At 38.7% G+C, this 26,653-nt stretch overlaps 1 protein-coding gene across 3 annotated transcripts in view; it reads right to left on the bottom strand.

Moving 5' to 3' along the window:
• Window positions 1–12,992: 12,992 nt before the first annotated feature.
• HMGCR (3-hydroxy-3-methylglutaryl-CoA reductase) overlaps window positions 12,993–26,653 on the bottom strand; it is a 53,304-nt gene continuing 39,643 nt past the window's right edge. For all 3 annotated transcript variants that reach the window (XM_019929822.3, XM_019929823.3, XM_004326385.4), the window contains exons 5-20: window positions 26,152–26,236; window positions 25,148–25,253; window positions 22,014–22,120; window positions 21,793–21,909; window positions 21,215–21,363; window positions 20,849–21,096; window positions 20,561–20,739; window positions 19,335–19,529; window positions 18,840–18,998; window positions 18,541–18,698; window positions 17,706–17,811; window positions 15,911–16,081; window positions 15,470–15,610; window positions 15,226–15,384; window positions 14,627–14,781; window positions 12,993–14,482 (exon numbers count right to left, since the gene is read on the bottom strand). In XM_019929822.3, coding sequence (XP_019785381.2) covers window positions 14,428–14,482; window positions 14,627–14,781; window positions 15,226–15,384; window positions 15,470–15,610; window positions 15,911–16,081; window positions 17,706–17,811; window positions 18,541–18,698; window positions 18,840–18,998; window positions 19,335–19,529; window positions 20,561–20,739; window positions 20,849–21,096; window positions 21,215–21,363; window positions 21,793–21,909; window positions 22,014–22,120; window positions 25,148–25,253; window positions 26,152–26,236 — 2,290 coding nt within the window. In that variant the 3' untranslated portion in view covers window positions 12,993–14,427. The remainder of the gene's footprint in view (window positions 14,483–14,626; window positions 14,782–15,225; window positions 15,385–15,469; window positions 15,611–15,910; window positions 16,082–17,705; window positions 17,812–18,540; window positions 18,699–18,839; window positions 18,999–19,334; window positions 19,530–20,560; window positions 20,740–20,848; window positions 21,097–21,214; window positions 21,364–21,792; window positions 21,910–22,013; window positions 22,121–25,147; window positions 25,254–26,151; window positions 26,237–26,653) is intronic.

Raw genomic sequence — 26,653 nt, 5'->3', positions numbered from 1 at the left:
AGTTGCAACCTAAAAAAATTTTAAGAAAGTAGAACAGAATGGAATAGATCAAATACATAGGATGTAATAAAGGTAAATATTTTGTGAACCTTTTTACATATATGTGTGTATGTATGTATATGCATGTATTGTATATACACACACACAGACGTGTGTGTGTGTGTGTGTGTGTGTGTGTGTGTGTGTGTGTGTGTAGTAGGTTACAGTTTTAAATGATTTTTTTTTTTTTTTTTTTTTACTATGGACCCTGGTCCAAAAGTTTGTTTTCAGTTGCTAGAGAGTGAAGCCATATGCAGCTGGGTGTTTCTAAAACCCAGCCAGTCATACACACATGAAAGTTAGCTATATGCGTTTAACCATAAAAAAATCATCCCTCATTTATTTAAATAATATGGCCAGCTCCACTTGTTACACTCAGGGAATTTACACCCCAGAACCACGATGAGATGGGAAGTGTGGATTTGCAGTTCACTTGGTCGTTGGTTTCCTCCATATTGAAAGGCACTGAGCATATTTCTCTCCTGGTGTTCAAAGAGAAATACCATACAAACAATATGACCTCACATACAAGCCAACTACTTAATCTCAGGGGATGCTGGAGAGAAAATCTGGCTGTTGTGTTGGGTTTATTGACAGAGAAATAGTATTGTCACCCTCATGGCACACTTTTAAGTTTTTCAAGAACAATTTTTAACTTACTGCAGCTTTTGCCTTAGGCTTGGCTTTGGAATATAACCTGTAAATACAGTGTAGTTCTTTTTTTTTCTTTATTTTTTAAACAGCAGGTCCTTATTAGTTATCTATTCTATACATATTAGTGTATACATGTCAATACCCATCTCCCAATTCAGCCCACCGTCACCACCACCCCCCACCCCCCCACTTTCCCCCCTTGGTGTCCATACGTTTGTTCTCTACATCTGTGTGTCTATTTCTGCCTTGCAAACCAGTTCATCTGTACCATTTTTCTAGATTCCACATATATGCATTAATATATGATATTTGTTTTTCTGACTTGCTTCACTCTGCATGACAGTCTCTAGGTCCATCCACATCTCTACAAATGACCCAATTTCATCCTATTTTATGGCTGAGTAATATTCCATTGTGTGTGTGTGTGTGTGTGTGTGTGTGTGTGTGTGTGTGTATATATATATATATATATATATATATATATATATATATATATACACACCACATCTTTATCCATTCATCTTTCGATGGGCATTTAGGTTGCTTCCATGACCTGGCGACTGTAAATAGTGCTGCAGTGAACATTGAGGTGCATGTGTCCTTTTGAATTCTGGTTTTCTCAGGGTATATGCCCAGTAGTGGGATTGCTGGGTCATATGGTAGTTCTATTTTTAGTTTTCTAAGGAACCCCCATACCGTTCTCCAGAGTGGCTGTATCAGTTTACATTCCCACCAACAGTGCAAGAGGGTTCCCTTTTCTCCACACCCTCTCCAGCATTTGTTGTTTGTAGATTTTCTGATGATACCCATTTTAACAAGTGTGAGGTGATGCCTCGTAGTTTTGATTTGCATTTCTGTAATGATTAGTGATGTTGAGCATCCTTTCATATGTTTGTTGCAAATCTGTATATCATTTTTGGAGAAATGTCTAGGCCTTTTGCCCATTTTGGGGTTGGGTTGTTTCTTTTTTTGATATTCAGCTACATGAGCGGCTTGTATATTTTGGAAATTAATCCTTTGTCGGTTGCTTCATTTGCAAATATTTTCTCCCATTCTGAGGGTTGTCATTTCATCTTGTTTATGGTTTCCTTTGCTGTGCAAAAGCTTTGAAGTTTCATTAGCTCCCATTTGTTTATTTTTGTTTTTATTTACATTTCTCTAGGAGGTGGGTCAAAAAAGATCTTGCTGTGATTTATGTCAGAGTGTTCTTCCTATATTTTCCTCTAAGAGTTTTATGGTGTCTGGGCTTACATTTAGGTCTTTAATCCATTTTGAGTTTATTTTTGTGTATGGTGTTAGGGAGTGTTCTAATTTCATTCTTTTACATGTAGCTGTCCAGTTTTCCCAGCACCACTTATTGAAGAGACTGACGTTTCTCCATTGTATATCCTTGCTTCCTTTGTCATAGATTAGTTGACTATAGATGCTTGGGTTTATCTCTGGGCTTTCTATCCTGTTCCATTGCTCTACATTTCTGTTTTTGTGCCAGTACCATACTGTCTTGATTACTGTAGCTTTGTAGTATGGTCTGAAGTCAGGGAACCTGATTCATCCAGCTCCATTTTTTTCCCTCAAGATTGCTTTGGCTGTTCGGGATCTTTTGTGTCTCCATACAAATTTTAAGATTTTTTGTTCTAGTTCCGTAAAAAATGCCATTGGTAATTTGATGGGGATTGTATTGAATCTGTAGATTGCTTTGGGTAGTATAGTCATTTTCACAATATTGATTCTTCCAATCCAAGAACATGGTATTTCTCTCCATCTGTTTGTGTCATCTTAGATTTCTTTCATCACTGTCTTTATAGGTTTCTGAGTACAGGTCTTTTACCTCCTTAGGTTTATTCCTAGGTATTTTATTCTTTTTGTTGCAATAGAGAATGGGATTGTTTCCTTAATTTCTCTTTCTGATCTTTCTTTGTTAGTGTATAGGAATTCAAAAGATTTCTGTGTATTAATTTTGTATCCTGCTACTTTACCAAATTCATTGATTAGCTCTAGTAGTTTTCTGGTGGCATCTTTAGGATTACCTATGTATAGTATCATGTCATCTGCAAACAGTAACCCTTTTACTGCTTCTTTTCCAATTTGTATTCCTTTTATTTCTTTTTCTCCTCCGATTGCCATGGCTAGGACTTCCAAACCTCTGTTGAGTAAGAGTGGCGAGACTGTACATCCTTGTCTTATTCCTGATGTTAGAGGAAATAAATGCTTTCAGTTTTTCACCATTGAGAGTGATGTTTGCTGTGGGTTTGTCATATATGGCCTTTATTATGATGAGGTAGGTTCCCTCTGTGCCCACTTTCTGGAGAGGTTTTGTCCTAAATGGGTGTTGAAGTTTGTCAAAACCTTTTCCTACATCTACTGAGCTAATCATATGGTTTTTATTCAGTTTGTTAATATGGTGTATCACACTGATTGATTTGCATATATTGAAGAATCCTTGCATCCCTGGATAAATCCCATTTGATCATGGTGTATGATCCTTTTAATGTGTTGTTGGATTCTGTTTGCCAGTATTTTGTTGAGGATTTTTGCATCTATATTCATCAGTGATATTGGTCTGTAATTTTCCTTTTTTGTAGTATCTTTGTCTGGTTTTGGTATCAGGGTGATTGTGGCCTCGTAGAATGTGTTTGGGAGTGTTCCTCCCTCTGTACTTTATTGGAAGAGTTTGAGAAGGATGGATGTTAGCTCTTCTCTTTGTTTGATAGAATTCACCTGGGAAGCCATCTGGTCCTGGACTTTTGCTTGTTGCAAGATTTTTCTTCACAGTTTCAATTTCATTACTTGTGAGTGGTTTGCTCACAGTTTCTGTTTCTTCTTGTTCAGTCTTGGAAGGTTATACCTTTCTAAGAATTTGTCCATTTCTTCCAGGTTGTCCACTTTATTGGCATAGAATTGCTTGTAGTAGTCTCTTATAATGCTTCGTATTTCTGCGGTGTTCATTGTAACTTCTCCTCTTTCATTTCTAATTTTATTGATTTGAGTTATTTCCCTCTTTTTCTTGATGAGTCTGGCTAATGGTTTATCAATTTTATCTTCTCAAAGAACCAGCTTTTAGTTTCATTGATCTTTGCTATTGTTTTCTTTGTTTCTATTTCATTTATTTCTGCTCTGATCTTTATGATTTCTTTCCCTCTGCTAACTTTGGGTTTTGTTTGTTTTTCTTTCTCTAGTTGCTTTAGGTGTAAGCTTAGGTTGTTTATTTGAGATTTTTCTTCTTTCTTGAGGTGGGATTGTACTGCTATAAACTTCCCTCTTAGAACTGCTTTTGCTGCATCCCATAGGTTTTGGATCGTCGTGTTTTCGTTGTCATTTGTCTCTAGGTATTTTTTGATTTCCTCTTTGATTTCTTCAGTGATCTCTTGGTTATTTAGTAACGTATTGTTTAGCCTCCATGTGTTTATGCTTTTTACGTTTTCTTCCCTGTAATTGATTTCTAATCTTATAGCGTTGTGGTTGGGAAAGATGCTTGATACGATTTCAATTTTCTTAAATTTACCAAGGCTTGATTTGTGACCCAAGGGGTGATCTATCCTGGAGAACATTCTGTGTGCACTTGAGAAGAAAGTGTGATCTGCTGTTCTTGGATGGAATTTCCTATAAATATCAATTAAATCTATCTGGTCTGTTGTGTCATTTAAAGCTTGTGTTTCCTTATTATCTATCTGGATGATCTGTCCATCGGTGTAAGTGAGGTGTTAAAATCCCCCACTATTATTGTGTTACTGTCGATTTCCTCTTTTATAGGTGTTAGCATTTGCCTTACGTATTGAGGTGCTCCTGTGTTGGGTGCATAAACATTTATAATTCTTATATCTTCTTCTTGGATATAATCTCTTGATCATAATATAGTGTCCTTGTCTCTTGTAACATTATTTTAAAGCCTATTTTATCTGCTATGAGTATTGCTACTCCAGCTTTCTTTTGATTACCATTTGCATGGAATATCTTTTTTCATCCCCTCACTTTCAGTCTGTATGTGTCCCTAGGTCTGAAGTGGGTCTCTTGTAGACAGCATATATACAGGTCTTCTTTTTGTATCCATTCAGCGAGCCTGTGTCTTTTGGTTGGAGCATTTAATCCATTCACGTTTAAGGTAATTATCGATATGTATGTTCCTATGACCATTTTCTTAATTGTTTTGGGTTTGTTTTTGTGGGTCCTTTTCTTCTCTTGTGTTTCCCACTTAGAGAAGTTCCTTTAGCATTTGTTGTAGAGCTGGTTCGGTGGTGCTGAATTCTCTTAGCTTTTGTTTGTCTGTAAAGCTTTCAATTTCTCCATTGAATCTGAATGACATCCTTGAGTTATCTTGGTTGTAGGTTCTTCCCTTTCATCACTTTAAATATATCATGCCACTCCCTCCTGGCTTGTAGAGTTTCTGCTGAGAAATCAGCTGTTAACCTTATGGGAGTTCCCTTGTATGTTATTTGTTGTTTTTCCCTTGTTGGCTTTTAATAATTTTTCTTTGTCTTTAATTTTTCTCAGTTTCATTACTGTGTGTCTCGGTGTGTTTTTCCTTGGGATTCTCTATGCTTCCTGGACTTGGGTGGCTATTTCCTTTCCCATGTTAGAGAAGTTGTCGACAATAATCTCTTCAAATATTTTCTTGGGTCCTTTCTCTCCTTTCTCCTTCTGGGACCCCTATAATGTGAATGTTGGTGCGTCTGATGTTGTCCCAGAGGTCTCTTAGGCTGTCTTCATTTCTTTTTATTCTTTTTTTTTATTCTGTTCCATGGCAGTGAATTCCACCATTCTGTCTTCCAGGCCACTTATCCGTTCTTCTGCCTCAGTTATTCTGCTATTGATTCCTTCTAGCATATTTTTCATTTTAGTTATTGTATTGTTCATCTCTGTTTGTTTGTTCTTTAATTCTTCTAGGTGTTTGTTCTCTAATTCTTCTAGGTCTTTGTTAAACATTTTTTGCATCTTCTCAATCTTTTCCTCCATTCTTTTTCTGAGGTCCTGGATCATCTTCACTATCATTATTCTGAATTCTTTCTCTGAAGTTTGCCTATCTCCACTTCATTTACTTGTTTTTCTGAGGTTTTACCTTGTTCCTTCACCTGGTACATAGTCCTCTGTCTTTTCATTTTGTCTGTCTTTCTATGAATGTGGTTTTTGTTCCACAGGCTGCAGGATTGTAGTTCTTGCTGCTTCTGTCTGTCCTCTGCTGGATGAGGCTATCTAAGAGGCTTGTGTAAGCTTCCTGATGGGAAGGACTGGTGGTGGGTAGAGCTGGGTGTTGCTGTGGTGGGCAGAGTTCAGTAAAACTTTAGTCTGCTTGTTTGCTGATGGGTGGGGCTTTGTTCCCTCCCTGTTGGTTGTTTGGCCTGAGGTGACTCAGGACTGGAGCCTACCTGGGCTCTTTGGTGGGGCTAATGACAGACTCTGGGAGGGCTTACACCAAGGAGTACTTCCCGGAACTTCTGCTGCCAGTGTTCTTGTCCCCACGGTGAGCCACAGCCACCCCCCGCCTCTGCAGGAGACCCTCCAACACCAGCAGGTAGGTCTGGTTCAGTCTGCTATGGGGTCACCGCTCCTTCCCCTGGGTCCCGATGCGCACACTACTTTGTGTGTGCCCTCCAAGAGTGGAGTCTCTGTTTCCCCAGTCCTGTTGAAGTCCTGCAATCAAATCCCGCTAGCCTTCAAAGTCTGATTCTCTGGGAATTTCTCCTCCTGTTGTCGGACCCCCAGGTTGGGAAGCCTTGATGTGGGGCTCAGAACCTTCCCTCCAGTGGGTAGACTTCTGTGCTATAATTGTTTTCTGGTTTGTGAGTCACCCACCCAGCAGTTATGGGATTTGATTTTATTGTGATTGCACCCCTCCTACCGTCTCATTGCAGCTTCTCCTTTGTCTTTGGATGTGGGGTATCTTTTTTGGTGAGTTCCAGTGTCTTCCTGTTAATGATTTTTCAGCAGTTAGTTGTGATTCTAAGTTGGGAGTGAGTGCATGTCCTTCTCCTCCTCCATCTTGAACCAATCTCCAAAATTGGAAAGGTGTAGTTCTAACTAGCTTCTTTTAATTGAATTGTTTTTATAGTGTCTTCCAGATTTTCTCGTCATTGTTTGAACTAGACTACCAGAGGAGTCATATTGTTGGCATTTGCATTGTCTTCCGATTAAGAAATTTTTTGTGAACCCTCTATGTACACTTTGAATAGACTTAAACAAGTATCATAAAGTTAAACTACTTTATTTGGCCTCTTTGTTCTGCTGCAGAGAATTCTGTGAGGTTAGTGCTAGAACAAATCTTAAAGATCTTTGAAGTTACTAAAAGATGCCCAACCAGGATTTTCTCATCACCCAGGCGTTAGGATTGTTGAGGTGCTAAATGAGGATGTCTCCATTATGTATAGCACATAACTTGACCTGCGTTTTATCTAACTTCCTCCCTTACAACATGCTGGGTGGCAGCAGCAGTGGTTGGTGGTGGTAGTAGTTGGTGGTACCACCCGTATTATAAAGATAAGGAAATGGGCCAGGATTCCAGGCCTACTGAGTGACTCTCAAGTCTTTTCTCTGTTTGACTCTGCTACTTTTTAGTGCCTTATGTATTTAATGTCTAGAATATAGTGTTTAGCAGAATAGGAAGAGCTGACGTGCTTGAAGACTAGAACTTTGGGGGTAGAGGTCTTAACATCACACACTTCAGTACCGGCTTCACAAAACCACAGTACCTACATGTCACAGAACCCCACCAGATCTATAAATTTTGTCTTAAAGGTTAAATCTGGCCTTCATTTGGTGCCTTAACTGCCTTCCTGTCTTCCAGTTTGGAAGGATGAAACATCACCACAAACAAGCCCAAGGAGGGTATTTTATCTTGGATTTTTCAACCCAAGGATGAGACTCAACATAGCTACCACTTTTGTGGGCAGCCTGCTGCAAAATGACCACTGAGGTAGTGACTGAAACATGCTTTGGACCCACCCCTAGTCAGTTTACTGTGATTCTTTTCTATTACTACTCCTTGCAATTGGGAGACCCAAGTGGTAGCTGGGCCCAGCAGCAGGGAATCCTTGTGTGGCAATAAGTCAAGATGCCAACATCCAGCAATTTTAGCAATATAGATATGTAGCACTAACTCTACAGCACCCAAAACAAGTTGCAGAGAAATATTTGTTGAGCACCTACTACATGCCATGAAGTGTTCCAGGATTAAGGATACAGCAACAAACAGCACATCTGGCATTCACTGTTTTTGTCATAACCAAGCTTTTTAGAAATGCACCTAAACTAAGAGGAAATAGACATTGAGATCAAGAGCATTTCAATACAGTGCATTAATGGTAGACTTAACCACATTTGAGGTGTGTGAAAGTCTTTTTGATTCTTGGTTCTCAGTTGTGTCCTCAAAAGGTAGATAGGGAATGGATTGTTGCTGTGTTTTAACAAGTTCACCAACTTCCATGCACGTCAATAGCACCAAATTAGTAAGCTGGTCTACTCTGCTGATTATTTAAATCTACAATTTATTTTGTGGTTTGTGACTTTGACTTTTCATTTGTAACATCCAGTAGATTTTTCTGTTACTTCTAAGTGTATTTCTCCCCATGTTTCTGGATACCATGCATTCAACAAACTGAAAGGAATGAAATTTAGAAGCCAGAAGACCAGAGTTTTTCTGGCTCTCTCACTTGAACACGTTTGATTTTGCCAAGACGTTTTCATGTCTCTAAATCTATTTTTCTCTTCCATAAAATAATATGAAATCATCTACATCACAGGATTGTTTGGGGAAGAGTGTGATAATGTATTCAAAACACTTTGCACTCTACTGTGCAAATGTAAGGAATGATTTGGTCAACCACAAATATGTGCTATATACTGTCTTTTGAGTGCTGAAGGCGGGAATCTGAATAAGACACAGGAATAATGACAAGAAGGACGCAAACATTTTGGGGCTTTGAGCCAAACCGTAAGTCATGTGGGGTTTAGCCTACAGGGTATGTCTAATGAGGGAGAAGACCAGAAAGAGGCAGAGCAGTTCATGGAAGACCTTGAATGCTGTGCAAAGAGCTTGATGTTCATTCTACCAGCAATGGGCATCACTGAAGGGCTTTCTTGAGCATTACATATCTAAGAAAAATCAGTGGGAGTTGGTGCCTGGTTGTTTGGATGTAGAATAAGTCAACCATTAATGTTCTTACTTGTGTATAATTCTCATGCTAATGTCAGAATAAGTGACAATTACAGTGTAGTAATAGTGACAGCTTTTAAAACTTGGGAAATGAAAGTGATAGTGCCTCAAACGAACTGCCCAGCAGTCATTGCCAAGCTTGTAAACGAATGTGGAAGCATTCAGAGCTGCAGAATCAGGGTAGACATGAGTCTCCTAAGTGACCTCTTTTCTCCTGATCGAGTTATCCTTTAATACCTAATGCCTCTTGCTAAATGTTTCAATAGTGCCCTTATCTCCAAGGACTGAGTCCACACTCCTTGACTTCAGTCTGATGTTCAATGTATCATTTTAAGAGTTTGGCCTTACTGCATCTGCCTTACCAGCCTGCCTCTCCTTGGTCCCCTCTACAAATAAATCATCCCATCCAGGTGGACTTAACTCCAGTCACTCAGTGATCCATGCTCACCTTCGAAGGAACTTCTCTCTCTCCTCCCTTCAGTCAACATCCAGAACCTACTTCAGGGTTCCAGTTTCTGACCTTAACTATACCCGCCCCCTCAACCCTCAACTCTTCCTCTCCAGTTGTATGTGCTTTTCCCGTCATACTTGGATTATGCCACTACTATGACACTGCTGTTGTGTTCATCTATCAGCTCTACTAATAAGCCAGACTCTAGCTTATCAGTGCAATTGGCTCATGTATATACAGGAGAGAGTAAATAAAGCATTTCATGGAATTTGTAGAGCCAGTTAAGGGCTTAGAAGCCAGCCAATCCAACTATGTCATTATACGAATAAGGAAACTGAGGGAAAGAAACACGAAGCCAATAACCCAGGTGTCACAGCTAGTGGCAGAGCCTTGACTGAAATGGAGGTCTCTGGATTCCCAGCTCCCTCAACACTGCCCTTGTCTTCCTATTGTAACTATTATTTTCTCTTTGGAGTAAGTCCTAATTACAAATTTATTGTGTCAGTCATTCAACAACACGGAGGACCGTTAATTTTAAGGTACTGTACTAGGTTACAAGAAAAGACATGGTACCTGTCTTCAAGAGACCTTGGCCTGGAGGAAAATGTGGGCAAGATGTACCACTGAAATATGGAAACAAAAAATTTCAACTTTTATTTGTTTTATCTTTATCATTTTAGTTTTGTTTTTTCTGATGGAGTGCTCAAGGTTGTTCAAGGTTTGGATTCTACTGGCCTGGGTAGGCACTGTCCTAAAAGCAAGTTAAAAATGGGCCTTTCCTCAAGAGCTTTCCATTTAAAGTTGTTAAATTATCCAGGCTATACCAGCAAGCCAGCTTCAAGCTTTGGCTGCTTACCAAGGGTTGTGCAGTGTGGGTGAGATCATCCGGATCTGAAGGAACCATGGCCAGAGGTGAGTGGGCTGCTCACACACACCTGAGTCTACTTTCCTATTAAAAGCAATAAAGGTTTAAAAATGTGGTAAGTTGTTCACAGGCCATACCCTAGATCAAGAGACTGAGGTAGAAAATGCACCAAAACTTGGTGGGTTTTGACCATTTAGAGCCCTGAGGCTATAGCCCTAGTCCACACGGTGAAATGGGCAGGGAGGTAGGGGCACCAGTGTTTATCTCCCTTGTGAACTAAGGGCTAGGAGAGAGCTGCAGGATGAGGTTCTTCCATCACACATCATTTAGGGCTAATAATACTCTGGATTTGCTTGACTGTGTCCACTGCTTTTAACATACAATCCCAGCTGATTTTGCTGTGGAGACTGAGACAGAGCTCCCTTCACTGTCCCCTCCCTCCACTTCACCCACTAAACGCCGTTTACCATTTCAAATTTCAAGTGACGGGAAAGCAAAGGAGTTCCATAATCAACACAGGCTAGTGACTGCAGTCCTTTTCTTTCGGATTACTTCCTGATACTTTCTTGCCAAGACACACAAGGTGCCTGTGTGCTTTATGTTAGTAAATGGCACAGGGCCCTACTGCCTTTAGGCTCTCTGCCCTCTGGCTTCAGAACTGACCAGTCGAATGGTCTGTGGAATCAGCTTCTTGCCTCTGAGTGACCCTGCTCCAGGGCCGCAATCCTGGGAAGTTAAGGTATCAGTACAAAGCAGTCAAACTTTGCGGCTATAGGGTGGGTGAGGTGAGGGTACTGAGCAGGGAATGGTATATACACGAACCTCTTTAAAGGTAGACTTTTTTCCCCTTTGGTCCCCCACTGTCTCATTTGGGAGAGAGACCAGAGACCAAGGGGTAGGAAAGTGAGGGGAAAAAGTGGCTAAAAATGTCCTTTTCTGGGGCAGTCATTCCATTCTTTGAAAATGCAGATAATTTGGTGTTTTGCCAAGGGGGGGGGGCAGGAGGGGAGACACAGACCCAAATAACATACCTTCTAGTTGGTTATATCTCTCTAGGATTAATTCTGTCTTATTAAGCAGCTATTAAGCAGCACTTGGCCTCTCCGTGGGTGTCTGCTGTGTGCTTCTGAATAAAAACTTTCTAATACCATTTATTCACAGTAACACCAGGCACTTCACACTGAAACCCAGCACCGTTAGAGCAGCAACAGCAATACTAGAAAGAAATGTGGAAGTCCCAGCCCCACCCAAGACCAAGGGAATCAGGAGCCCAGGTGAGTGTGCTGCACTGGAGCTGGAGAATCCCTGGATTACAACACTCTCTCGTGTCCCACCTCCTAACTCCAGCTGGTGGCACGAGGGTCTCTCCCACTGGCCTTAGAGAACAACTGTGTGGAAGTGTCTCACATCCTGATACAAGAGTACCCACACCTCCCTCGGGAGCTCCCAAACTTGCTCAGGAAGAAAAGAACAAAAAGTATATGTGTGTGTGATGGAAGGAGGGGTTCCATGCATCTCATAATGGAAAAGGGAATCTGTTAAGATATAAATAAATCATTTGCCATCTTCTTTTGGCTTGCAGTGTAGAAGTTATCTTTTTGCTAACTGGGCAAAGTTCATTCTTAATAAATTCAAGTCATGTCCAGAACAGAAAGACAGCTTGAGAAACATTGGTCTTGAAAAAAAATTCCTATAGTGAATTTACTGCTCTTACTTGAACCTTCTGTACACAGTGGATTTGTATTGATGTTTTGCTGTTCTGTGTCCTCTTGTCTGAGCTCAGACCCTTCAATGTGAGATGTTCTCTTTGGATTTAATTCTCCACACTCTCCAAAGATGAGGAAAAATCCTGTGCTGCCACATGCATCTCACTGCTCATCCAATCACCTGAGCAGTGAGGGGACGAAACTTTCCCATCTCCTGTCCAGCTTGCCCCACTCTCGAGAGGGCCGACCAGACAAGTGATCACATGCCATTTTGGGAGAAAAATTCAAAATGATTCTCAAGTATCTGGGCTTAGTTCTTAGTGGCTCATACACACCTGTTCACGTCTCTAACTATGGCAGAAGTATAGTCAAAAATCACCAGAATTTGGGATTTTAAAGAGGCCAGCCTCAGCTATATAAGCTGTACTGTCAGTTGATACAGCTTATGTACATACCTGCAATGGCCATTTGGTTTTGGCTGCCCAACCTTTATGGCCTCTTCCTCTCAACTGTCATACCCCCAATATCCAAAAGTAGTCCATGATGATAAATCTGAACTACTCAAAGTATAAGGAAGATAGTTTTAATATATGTATAACCCTGGCCTGCTGTTCTGTTGTAGAGTGGGAGAAGACAATGGGAACGATAAATGGGTTTTGGGGCACCTAGTGTGAATTACAGGGTACCACTCTGGCCAGACTTTAAAGCTTCCAGGTCTCAGGCAGGCCTATGGTTAATCCAAACAAAAAAGGTTACTGATTACACTTATCAGTATTAACCTCCTTTTCATAATTTACTGGAACTGGGGGAAAAAGTATAACAAAATGTATACAATTTAGTAACTGTACAAAACATTAGTTTAGCAAGATATTGGTTACAGTCACCAAAATGAAGACTCAAAATATTTCTCACTGCCACTTCCATGAAAAATTCAGATAAAAAGTCACTGGATGAAAAGTCACAACAGAAGCAATTTAAACTTTACATAAAACAGAAATTGTCAATCTTCCCCAACAATGCAGACACAATCACTCAGAGGCTCTCTGTACTGCCACGGCATTACTGGAATGTTTCTCAGAGTCCATCTTCTACATGAGCCATCAGCTTTCCAAGACCAACACTTGAAGCATTAGATGTAATACAAAATAAGGAGTTCTTTATTATTTATACAAAAGTTGTACATTAAAAAAAAAAAAATTAAGATTCAACAACTCTGCTGACCCCCTGAGGAAGATTTTATGGGTCCATCAAAGAGCCCTGTGTGGATGTTTCAGTCACCAACCTCCTGGCCACAGGACAAGGGACACTCCCTCCACGGCCATTCACACAGCACCTTCACTGGCTCTGAAAGCTGACCTTCCCCTTCATTAGGCTCAACAAGCAAGCCAGGCTTTCCTGGACAACATTAAAGAACACTGCCTTCTCTGGCCCAAGCTTAGAATGTTTTACCAGTATATCGGGTGATTTTTGTTTATTTCTTGAACGCTTTCAATAAACTCCTGGCACAAGAAGCTTTATTACAACATATACAAATTTGGTACAGTTCTTTACAAAAAACTACCTAGATTTTTCAGCTAAATAAATTTAAGTGTCTTTTAAGAAATTAAACTTGGCTTCAAGAAATGGTAATTTTCTTCCAAACTTGTGTTTTCTACCCCCTGAGTTCTAAGAGAGGTCACAGACTTGTATGTCATTGATAAACAGAGTCACCTTTGTCTAAGCAATATTAAGAGCTCTTGCATCTTTCATAAAAAGCACAAAACTCTGTTTCTTAAAGGCTTATATGCTGAAAGATATGTTATAGCCAATCTAGACAAACATTTGTATTTAGACAAGAGTCCTCTCTGAACAAATAGCCTGCAGAGAGAAATGCAGTGATTTTTTTTCTTGAAAGAGAACTGTTTAGCACTGTTTAGCACATTATTCTGTAATTTGGGAATAAGAGTAATTCTTCCTCTGAAGAAAGCAGGTCCCCTTCTGAAGAATCATGTTGCCTATCACCTCCAAAAATCAAAATAGACCAGCACCAAATGAAGTATTCGTTTACAAAAAATAAACTTAGCTCTTATTTTTTTTAAAGGTCTACAACCCAGACTTAATAAATTAACTATGAAATCAGGAGTTTTGTCAGCTATAGTATAATTTAAAAATCCATTTTCAACCCAGGATTGGGGCTAGGGCGGGTGTGGACAGGAGGAGGGTTTAATCTCACACTGATCACCATGAACTCCAAGAATTTTATCAAAAGAAAACTTGTTTTTCCAGCTGTATTCTCTTTCAGAAGTGTGCTGTAGCTTACCATCTGTGATACTATAAAGGCATAATATCCACGCTGAGATCTTTCCAAAGAGCACAGCATGTAAAGCATGTAAACTTCTCAGATCTGAGAACTCTGCATGGAAAGAAGAACCTCAGACTTTCTGAAAGAGCCAAAAACCAAGCAGTCGTCTCACTGATCATGTCTATTCATCCTCAACAAGACACTGCATTGAGCTTTTTTAATTCACAGATTTTATGTTAGTCCTTTAGAACCCAACGCCTGTGTTTCAGTTCTGAACTGTCGGGCTATTCAAGCTGCCTTCTTAGTGCAAGTTCCTTGGAAGTCTTGTAAATTTATCTTTGACCTACAGCAGAAAAAGACAAAGGAGAGATATACAAAATATCAGGAACGCAAAATTTTAAGTTAGGACTTGTATCTGAGAAGTAGGTTTTTCTACTGCATATTTTAAGTATAGGGAAAACATATTAAACAAATCTTTAAGTCTTACCTGTTGTGGATCATGTGACTTCTGACAAGATGTCCTGCTGCCAATGCTGCCAGCAGAGACAATTCTCCAGCCATCACTGTACCGCACACAATTCGGGCAAGCTGCCGGGCGTTTTCCCCAGGATTGTCTTTACACGCTCCCTGAACACCTAGCATCTGCAGCCAGGGACAGACACAGCAGGACTCACCCTTCAAGGCATGGCAACAACTTCCTATTCAATCAATTAAAATGAGGGCAACTACAATGGCATTAGAATAGAACCAGGCTCCAGTGGAAGTACTACATTTCCAAGATCTGACAGCCAGTACTAACAATGGAATACACCACAGTGAACCTAACATCCACAGCCTGGCTGGAAGTGCACTTACTTAGAGCAGATGAACAATCATTTGCTCTCTTAATCTACTTTCTCAATTTACTAAGCCTGTGCCTGAACATGCTTTACTTGGACACACTGGATTAGGCCGGTGGGAAACGAATGAAAAGACCGGCTAAAATAGAGAGGGGAGCGATATGTGGTATCAGGTAGAAACACAAAGAATCCCAACGAGTCGGAACTGGGCTTGAGGTCACTGGAGCCTGTGCCCCATGTGTCTTACCTGCAGACATGCTTGCTGAGGGAGCAGGTTAGTCCCACCACCCACAGTCCCTATTTCTATAGATGGCATGGTGCAGCTGATATACAAGTCTTCATTTGTGGGACCACTTGCTTCTATTAAAGTAATACAGTTTGAACTACCAACATTCTGTGCTGCATCCTTAAAAAAACAGAAAGGAAAAAATATAAAACTTATCTCACTTAGAACAACGCAAGACAAGAAAGGTGGAGGCTGGCGCCCTCACCTGTCCACAGGCAATGTAGATGGCAGTTACAATGTTTGCTGCGTGGGCATTGAAGCCACCGATGCTCCCAGCCATGGCAGAGCCCACCAGATTTTTATTAATGTTGACCTCAATCATAGCCTCTGTAGTAGTCTTTAATACCTAGAAAACAGAGTGGTGCACATCTTACATCTTCCCCCAGAAGATTCAGGAGTGGGTTACCCAGATCTACTTTCTGTACCTCCAGAAAACAAGGGAGTGTAGACGTGGCCCCATGTAAGCCCCATCCTCAATAAGAAGATTATCAGTAAGGTCTGTTCCGTGAACGCCACCCACAGGCAGATGGGTGAGATAAGATAAAACACACCCATATATTCAAGTTTACTTAACCCTTAATATTACTTTTCCCAATTTTGTAATCCAATGAAAGATTAACAAAATAAAAGTCATCCAATCACTCACTTCTCTGACAACCTTGGCTGGAATTACAGCTTCACAAACAACAGACTTTCCTCTTCCCTCTATCCAATTTATAGCAGCAGGTTTCTTGTCAGTACAGTAGTTACCACTAACTGCCAGAATCTGCATTTCAGGGAAATACTCATGAAGCTTTGAAAGTGCTTTCTCTGTACCCTATTAGCCAGAAACAAACAAACAAACAGCAACAGCAAAAACTGTATTAGAACAGTTATTTATAAATCAGAGGCTTTATTTGTATCTAATAATACTAACACTTCTAAATATAAGAACTATAATAATCTTTTCCTAATACGTTTTTAGATATGAAAATGGAGTTCTTTATAGTCATTGATGAATAGGATGATGAGAATATAATGAGAATATTAAAAAAAACTCATTGAGAATATAATACTGTATTCATGTCACTGGGGAGTGAGTACTCAATCCACCATCAACATGTAATAAATTCCCTCTTCTAGTTATTAAATTGTTACCCAAAGGCCCAAGTTACCGAGCCTGTAAAGAGAAGTCAGACATTAAAGTAAATCTTGTTGTTAACGGAAAGTCATTAGGATTTACATAAAATGTAAACAAGCCTTCCAATGACTTCCAATTAAGTTAAATTAATTCAATTAACTCACACTTCAAAAACACAAAACATACTTATTGGCAATTTAAGTGTTTTTTTTTTAATTGTGGTAAAATACACAAAACATAGAATTCACCATCTTAACTATTTTCAAGTGTATAGTTCAGTAGTGTTAAGTACATTCACATTGTGTGTAAGCAATCTCCAGAACTCTTTGTCTTGCAAAACTGAAACTCTATACCCATTAAACTCCTCATTCCACTTAGCCCCTGGTAACCACCCTTCTTTCAGTCCCTATGAATTTAACTAATCTAGGGAACTCTTAAGTGGGAATCATACAGTATTTGTCCTTCTGTGACCAGACTATTTCACTTAGTAAGTGAACCTCAAGGCTCATCCATATTTAGCATGTGTCAGAATTTCCTTTCTTTTTAGGGTTGAATCACATTCCACTGTATGTACATACCACACTTTATTTATCCATTCATCTGCTGATGGACACTTGGGCTGCTTCTAGCTTTTGGCTATTGTGAATGCTGCTATGAACATGGCTATACGAACGTCTTTTTGAGATCCTGCTTGTAATTCTATTTTTATTTTTTTCAGGAACTGCTATACTATTTATTGGAAAATTTTAAAGCGTATGTATTTAGTCACTATACTCTCTTTCTGAATAGTCCTTATAACAGGTAAAGCACAATTAGCCTAGCTAATTGACTTTAACATTTTACATTTCTATCTGATAAACAACAAATATCAGTAGAATAAAATTTAAGCTATACACAATCTTCTAAGGAGATAATTAAAGGAGCTATACACACATGAACTTGGCTTCTTAAATATGTCTTGAAGCCTCTAGAAGAGGTCAGCTTTCAGGTTTAAGAAAGTTTTGAAGAACAAATCCCCAGATTCCTCCCAGCCCTTCTGAGTAGACCCAGAACATGTACAATGTTAAGTCTAAATATATCAAATACAAACACCACCAATCAACAAATGCCTGCTTTATATAACATGAGTTACATGAATCAATATTTACCTTTCAATAAAAATCTTTCAATCAGTTAACTCTTTGAGTAAGTAGTATGTGTACATGGTACAAAATTCAAAAGTACAGGAGGGAATAGAGGGAATAAAGTAAAGAGCAAGTCTGTTCCCCCCCTCCAGGGACAGTCACTCCTGCAAGTTCTCATATAGTCCATCCATGCTCACCTTTGAAATCATGTTCATCCCCATGGCATCACCTGACTTCGACTGGAAACGGATGTAAAGGTTGCGTCCAGCAACACTCATCTGAAGTTTCTGTAGACGTGCAAATCTGTAAATAAAAGAAGCAAAGACTTTATTTTTTACTTTTTTAAGGAAATGGAAGTTATCTTAAAGTCTACCTTAGTTGGTTCATTTTACACATAAGAGAAAACTCATGGAGACTACATATTAAATGTACTTTCTTTAATTAAACATTATATTAGAATACTACTTCAACTCTGTCTCATTCTTACATGCTGCAAGAAGGAAGGGCTGCAGAAAGTCACGTCATCATAAATAAACTTTAAAAGTTCAAATGAAAGCAAGCATATAAGCTTGAACTATAGTGGGGTTATCATTTGTATTGATTATATTTCTTTATAAATTTAATTTTTTGTATTCAAAGTATATCTGCTATACTAATATTTACCTCTATCCTGCTTGGAAAATCTTTTTCTCAGGCAATTCTGCCCTAGGGCAAGTTTTGGTCAAAACTCTTGTAGGGCAAAGTAATAGCCTAATCAAAGTGAGCCTTATAAAACCAACACACAAACTTGCAAGCTCACGCTATTTCTTTCTAATTAACCTTTATGGAGATATTCATTTGTATCAACATTCTGCTCCCTCCATCCCAACCAAGCATTAATATTACTTATTTTGAAAGAATGGATTGAAAGTTGATATTTTATTACATCACCTTAGGCAGTCAATACGTTAACAGTTATGTTTAGCCATCCTAGAAGATGGCACTGGTTCTGAAATAAACATAAATGCACATATAAGCCCCCCCCACACACACCTGCTGGTGCTGTCGAATGCCTCCTTTATCACTGTGAACCCTTCAGGTGTCTCGAGCCAGGCCTTCACTTCTGCAGAGTCACAAGCACGGGGAAAACGCACCACTGGGCCACGAGTGATCCCGTCTGCAAGGATTCGGCTGCTGGCACCTCCACCAAGCTATGAAGAGTATGTTACAAAAGCATGTTAATCCTGAAAACAGTTCTGCTTGTCCCAAAAGGTGTCCTTGATTGTCCCCAAATTTCTTCTCACTGCCTAGAGTGTATCTTAAAACAGGCAAATATATAAATGCCAACTTACACCTATTGCTCTGCAGCCTCTATTAGTACTGGCCACAAGACAACCTTCTGTTGTTGCCATTGGAACCTGAAATTCTTTTTCATCCAGGCACAGAGGTCCTGCCACTCCAACAGGGATGGGCATATAACCGATAACATTCTCACAGCAAGCTCCCATCACCTAAAAGGTAAAGTCAGGCACCAAGTGAAAATCTATATAGCAAATACCCAGCCCTTGTCATTAATAACTTTCTTCAAACTTAATGCTTTAGTGTATTTTTCAACCAAGTTTTTTATTTACTCTTTAAAAGTCTTGAGTAATGACTATAAATAAAAACAGGAAAAATAGTTTTTAATTTTGATGACCTATATCATAAGCAGAATACAAAATTACAGTAAAATGAGTTAAAAAGGACGATGTTTTATAAAACTATGTATGTATAAAAGACAAGTCAAGAAAAAGACTGAAAAACTAAAGCTACAAAGCAAAGCTGCTCAAATCAAGAAAATAACATACCAAGGAGTAGTTATAGTCCCTGTAGGGCAGATACTGGAGAGAAGAAGGCTCTGGAAGTTTTCTGGAAAGTAACTGTCGACGAATAGATACACCTCGTTCATAGGTTTCCATCAGAGTTTCCAATTTGTAAGCTGGGATATGCTTAGCATTGACTAATTGGATGATCTCAGCATCACTAAGGAATTTTGCACCTTTCTAAAGAAATGGGGAAAAAATAGAAGGGGGTTGGATAGAGGGAAATGAAAAAAGACTTGAAGAACCATACTTCATACTCTTCATAATAAATAGACCATTTAATACAAACAGTGCTCTCCATAGAACTAAAACACAAGTACTTTAAGAACCCAAAGGAATTTGAAGTTCTAAAGAAGGAGATGATTTAAGTAGAAATAAGAACATCAAAATAAAGACAAATTCTTTATAAAAATGTGAAAACTAAACAAATGTTAAACCAAAAACACTAAATTGTTCAAGTGATGTTCATAGAAAAAAAAATTCCAATTAAGATGCTGACACCCACCCTATAAGTTTTGTAATACAGCATGACAGTTGAGATACTGGTACACATGTTAATAAGAATGAGGGAAAGGAAACTGATGAAGAAAAACACAATCTGTTCTCACTCATATGCACATAAATTAGGAATGAACCAGAGTAAGCAGATACGGATAGAACACAATAGTCACGCTAACTCATGAGCAGACTGTAGGCAGGACATCCTGTTCAAACATCAGAAAGAAAATAAGCCTCCTCAGGAGCATCAAGCTTACTTTAAAAAACCAAACCAAACAAAAAGCCCCCAAAACCTTTCTTCTTTCTCTGAAGTTCATTTCTGTGTGAAAACTTTCCTAGGCCTTAACACATATGAGAATACAGCAGTTGCTCATCTCTTTAATAAACAGTAATAAAGTAGAAAGAGCACTGTGACACTTGAGTCAGTAAATCTTGGACTCTTGATCCTAGCTTTACCATTTCCTAGATGTTTTACTTTGGGACATACTTAATTAACCCTCCTGGAGCTTACATTTTCTCATCTGAAAAATGGAGAAAATTCCACCTATCTTACAAGGTTGTAGGGAATAAATAAATAAGACCAGTACCTGTAAGCCATGCAACAGTGTGCCCAGAACTTAGGTACTCAGTAGCTATAACTTCCTTCCTTCCTTTAATAAAAAAGCTCCTTTTCTTAAGAAAGATACCAGCTTGAGTTTGTTTTATTTTCTCACCTCTGCATTCCCAAGTATCTGCAGACATTCTTCATTAGGCCGCGGCTCCATGGGAAGTTCAATTTCAGGTTCCTGTGTCTCTAGTTCCAGTGAAGTATTGAGTAAGGAGGAGTTACCAACCACAAATGTAGCTCTGTTTGAGGTGTCAGTTTCTGCCACTAAGGGTTTTATAACCTCAACTGTTCAAGAGATCAAAAGAAATCTCACAACACTGAACTTTTAAAAATGACTCGACTTCTTGACAAATCAACAGTGGAAGAATGGAAAATGAAGAGAATAAGAAATCACCTTTTCTTTCTCTGTTTATCCTGGCCTCCTCCTCCACTGCATGGAATTTCTGGTCATTTCTGACCAGTACAGGGTCACGTCTACAACAATCGTCTGCGACTTTCTTTTGGGTCACTACAGGAGATGTGATAGGGTTTTTTAACGAGAGTGTAGATTCTGTCTCTGCTTGTTCAAAGAAGATATACTTGACAGCCAGAAGGAGAGCTAAACTTAGGGTAATAACTTGTTCAATATCCATGCTGATCATTCTGAATAAAAGAAAGCAAATTAAAATGTTATTACTCAAATACAAAAGGCACACCTAAATTCTCAGTAGCATAGAGTGCTATGATTCATAGACAACAAAGTAGGGCTCAGGGAACTTACTTAGAGAGATAAAACTGCCATAGGGAAACACTTGGTTCAATTCTCTTCGACACATTTTCATCCAATCCTAAAGAAACCTTAGAATTGTCTGCTGGAGAAGGATCGGCTATCCAGCGACTGTGAGCGTGAACAAGAACTAAGCCTAGAGACTGAAATAAAAATGTAAAAATCATGTATCCTCTGCATATCAATGGAACCTAAACTCATCCTGTGCAACTGGATAATTAAACACTACCGTCCTCCCATGGCCTCCCTTACCATGAAAAGAAAGACCCAGGCTTGCTATGTGACTGACTAAAGCAATGGCCCCATTGAACGGCTGAAAACATTCCCAAAAAAAGAACAGATTTTCTAAGAGAGATAAAGTGGAAGAACTTGAAAAATCTATTTAGGGCAGAGAGAAAACCAGGGGCCTCAAAGAAATGAGAAAAAAAGATAGAAAAAGAAAAAAAAAAGGGAAGAGGAACATCAGTGAAAGAGCCAAAAATTGCAGAAAGACAAGAAGGAAAAAAAATTGAAAAGCAGAATATGATACTGGAACTAAAAATAATGAAAGAAGAATAAAACTGTATAATTACCATAATCATCTTAACCCTCTGAGTAACAGGATTTGGTTTATTTTCTTCTTCTTCTAAAACTCGGGCAAAATGGCTGAGCTGCCAAATTGGATGACCCTCGCGGCTTTCCCGAGAAAGCTACAAAGTAAGTGAGCACTACGTTAGAAGGTGCTAATATTCTTTAGGTGAACTAATATGAAAAATATTACTCTTCTACTAATGTAAGTAAGAACTGCTCTTACCTCTAAAACCAAGGACACACACGCTGGGAAGAAAGTCATGAACACGAAGTAGTTGGCGAGAACTGACATGCAGCCAAAGCAGCACATAATTTCAAGTTGACGCACCCCTGGTTAGAGAAAAATTAAATGCATCAGCTAGTAAAGCAGTATGTGTATTTCTGATGCTGCATACATCACAAGGACTCTTCCTATAGGTAGACAAATACGTGGAAGTATTAGTATATTAAGCTCTTTGTCATCTACTGGAAAAAGAATTAGAAACTCAGAGGTGCTGTGAAGCCTGAGCACACAGAGGATAACTTCCTCGAGGGCAGCGACCTTGGCTTCTCCCATGTCCCCAACGTCACAATGCCAGGCACGGCAGCGTTTAATATCCGTCTGATCATCCCCTTTGATCAAATGGTGTACTCTGTTTTGAGACAGGATATCAAGGACAGTCAGCTCTAATGGAGCAAACTCCTCCCACCCCATTATACTACTGATCCGATCCCACTCATCACCACAAAAGCAATTCACCTGTGGACCAAGGACTTTTTGTAAAAAACACACTGCCAGTTATACCATTCCTGATATAGTATCATAATAAGTATTTTATGTGTACTACTCAGCTCTGTTTTCAATATAACCTCTGTGGTGTCTACTGATGTTCTTACAATTTTGGTTCATTTCATTGATCTGTTTGAAAAATGATATAATGCAAAAAGGCAACCCAAGATCCAAAGTTAATAAATGTTCCATTACAAAATGCTTGCAGTATCACTTGGTAATCTTCTCAAATAGAAGGGAACAGAGCTGGGGAAAGATTAGATTACCAAATCCTACTCCCTCTCTTTACAAATAAACTCGAATATAAAATATAAAACGTATTTCTGATGTTATTCACATTAAATATAAAAATGTTTTGAAATACATATAAAAATTGATTCCCTTCTCCCATAAAGACTGCTAACTAGAGTAATACAAAAAACCCCTCAATGTTGTATTTTATTTTCTGAATCGTAATAGATCATTTGACTAAATAATAGAAAAAAAGTATACATTGTATTTTCTAAAAATTCTATAGCTATTACCCTCAAATGCAGAAATTCAAGAGAATACAAAATTACAATGACAAAAGCATTATGAACAACCTATATTTAAAAAGTAGCCAAATGTAATCTTTTCAAACTTGAGACTATCAAACCCATATTGACCATTGCTTTTTACCACCTGGCTACCTACTCTTTCCCTTTGTACAACAGTAACTACTGTCGTCATAGATTCTTCAGGCATTCTTCCTTACTCTGTCCCAGTGGCGCAGCCTCTTTGTGCCACTTTTTTACTGCAAGGAGGAAGCACCAATCTACAAGTTCCAAGAAGTAAAGACTTTTTAAAATTTTTTACTGGCTTTCCAAAGGTTTACTTTCCTAGTTAGTATGTGTTAAATCTGTCCTTTTATTCTACCCTAAGCCAAATCCCTAATTTTACCATTTCTGTATGGCTGTAAATGCCTCCTAGCTGGGTTTTCCAATATCAAATCTAATCACTTCCTTTGTCCACTGCTCTGACTTATGACCAAACTCATCACCCTACTTTCCACATCAGTCTCCACTGCTTTCCACATCAGTTTCAAAGCCCACTACCAGTTCCTAGCTAATCCTCTCATCTTCTTACATACTGTTCGGCTTGTATAAAATCACATAGGTATATTTTCACCTGATCAAAAACATTTTTTCTTGACTGTGGTGGCAGTTACATGACTACATCTTTGTCAATACTCAAAACTATACCCAAAAAATAAATTTTAAGAAATGTACATTTAAAAAAATAATTTTAAAAAATCTTTGCTAAATAAACTTTGAATGACAGGTAAAATAACTGAATAAATAATAAATTTACCCTCAGAAAGTTAGCAGAAACATTATATATATTTAACATACTATCTAGTGAACAGACCTCAACTAATAATAGCAACTAACTACTCTCTTAAAAGTTAGATAATACACTTCTGAAAGAATGAAACCCCTTATTGAGGGCACTAAGGCACCAGGAAATACACTAGAATAGTAGTTAACTAAGTGTGACCCTCATGAGAAAGCCAGAAAATCTAGTCTTAGTTGATTAGGAAACCTTGACAACAGCATGATATATTCATTCTGGCAAATTTCCATATGAGGCCATAATTTTTGTCCTATATAATGGAGTCCTGTGTTTGATATTTAATATCTAATTCTCTACTATCCAATTAAGAAGAAGAAACATGTGTTGAGGTCAGTGCTGGCTAAGTGCTAAGATGTACTGCATACTGTCTGATTAAATCTTCCTAACCACTCAGTTAGGTGGACCCAACTTATATCTGTCCACCTCCTGACTTTTGCACTGTCTCCTACATGACAATTAAAATACAAGGAACCAAGTCATTAATTTAGTCCAGACAACAGCGGAGGCTGGAAGATGCTTTCTAAATGAGCCTAGAATACAATCTTGGTTAAAAACCAAACAAAAAGCAAATAAAAACACCTTAAAGTCATCAAAAAAGTAGAGCACAGGAAAAGATGATGAGATAGTAAGAGTGAAAATAAATCAGGGGACTTCCCTGGTGGTGCAGCGGTTGAGAATCCACCTGCCAACGCAGGGGACATGGGTTCAAGCCCTGGTCCGGGAAGATCCCACACGCTGCAGAGCAACTAAGACCGTGCGCCACAACTACGAAGCCTGTGCTCTAGAGCCCGCGAGCCACAACTACTGAGTCCACATGCCACAACTACTGAAGCCCGCGTGCCTAGAGCCCTGCTCCGCAACAAGAGAAACCACTGCAATTAGAAGCCCGCGCACTGCAACAAAGAGTAGCCCCCGCTCAATGCAACTAGAGAAAGCCCGCCCACAGCAACAAAGACCTAATGCCGCCAAATATTTAAAATAATTAATTAATTAATGTAAAAAAAAAAAGAAATCGGTAACCTACTAAGTTTTTGCTAAAGCAGACAGACATAAGGTCAGATCAGATATACCCACATATTCATACAATTAAAAAATTTTAAGAGTAATGTCAGACTTTTAAAAGTCAGAATTTAAGAGTAATTGATACAATTTAATATATTCCTTTTTCTCTTCTACAAACTCATTTTAAAATATATTAAAAACTGTTTACAAACCTGACATGGTACCAACTCCAATCACAAGACATTCTACAAGAGCATCAAGGGTGAATGTGGGACCTAAAATTGCCATCCCACGAGCAATGTTTTCCCTTACTTCATCCTAAAACACAGACCAAACATATCATGAGGGTAAGGTACAAAGTAACTTTTAAAAATGTTAGCGCATCCAAGGGCTTCTACTAAACCTAATTTACTATATTAAGAATAAAATACACAATATGCTAAGACTAACAGGCATTCCAGATACAAAGGATAATACAGAGGACTAAAGAAAGAAGAATATGTACACTGCCCTGCTTTCCCCGTCCACTGAACGAGATATTTCTTAGGAAGAGTCCTTTGAAGTGGTGCATTAATCCTGCCATTTAAATCCCACATAAATCCTACATTTTATACTTTGGCTACCACTGACAGAAGTTCTTAGTTGCAAATTTTCTGAGATCATATTAGTATTATGAAACCTAAATATCCTTGTCAAAATGCTCAAATGATCATAAATATTCATCAAATACATAATCAGGGCAGAAGTACACGATATTTTATACTGTTACTCAGCGTTATTAAAAATGTTACGTTCTTTAAAGTGACTAATGAACACCAAGATAAAACTTTAGATGGGAAATAATGCTAGTGTTAATTCATGGGGTTTAGAAATCAATCTACCCTGAGATTCTTCCATTAGATCCTGTCTGTCCTCTGGTATGTTTCACTAGGTAGATACTCCAATTTATCCTAAAAGACATAATACCTTACGTTCTGAAAACTTCAAAAAGGAAAATAGGCAAGATTCCAAATTCTAGAAGCTGTGGAATTACAACTGAGTTGTCAGATAAATGGGACAGTTCCTAGGGCTCCTAGGAAGACCAGTCTTAGGACTTGACAAAATTGCAGGCAATTCCTGAATCTTGAACTGTGAAGAAACTCTATTAATCTTTCCTATTAATGTAAACAATCTGAAAAAAAGGATACTACTAACATTCATGTCTTATAAATAATACCTGTGAGTTGGAACTGAGGGCAAACTTTGCTAGTGCACTTGCTCTGGAAAGGTCAATCAGCAGTAGGAAGAAGGGCAAAGCTTCACTGGGGGAAGAAAAAAAGAAAACAAGATGATCAGGTATTATTTAACAAAAGAAAAAATATTACCGAAAAGTCCCTTCCTAAAACAAAACTCCCCCCCCACCCCTCGTCCCATGCCTTGTATGAGCTCTGGCATGTGTTACCTCTTTGCAGAACAAAAGGTATAACCTATATTCCTTTGGCATCCTCAAAGCTAAATATATTAGTCACTCAAAATATTTAAGAATATTTTTAATGTTAAAAATGTAAATATATTTATACAGAAACACCTTCTGATAATTCTATAGCAAAATATCATCCTTAGTTAAAAAAAAAATGTGTCCTTGTGAATCACCACGGGGGAAAAAGAGGAATACAGGTGTCCCCCACTTTTCGAAAGTTTGCTTTACGCCACTTCTCTTTTATGAAAGACCTACATAG

Source organism: Tursiops truncatus, chromosome 3, assembly GCF_011762595.2.
Source record: "Tursiops truncatus isolate mTurTru1 chromosome 3, mTurTru1.mat.Y, whole genome shotgun sequence".
Classification (NCBI taxonomy): domain Eukaryota; kingdom Metazoa; phylum Chordata; class Mammalia; order Artiodactyla; family Delphinidae; genus Tursiops; species Tursiops truncatus.
The sequence above is the reverse complement of the archived record's forward strand: the minus strand, read 5'-3'. Positions and strand labels throughout refer to the sequence as shown.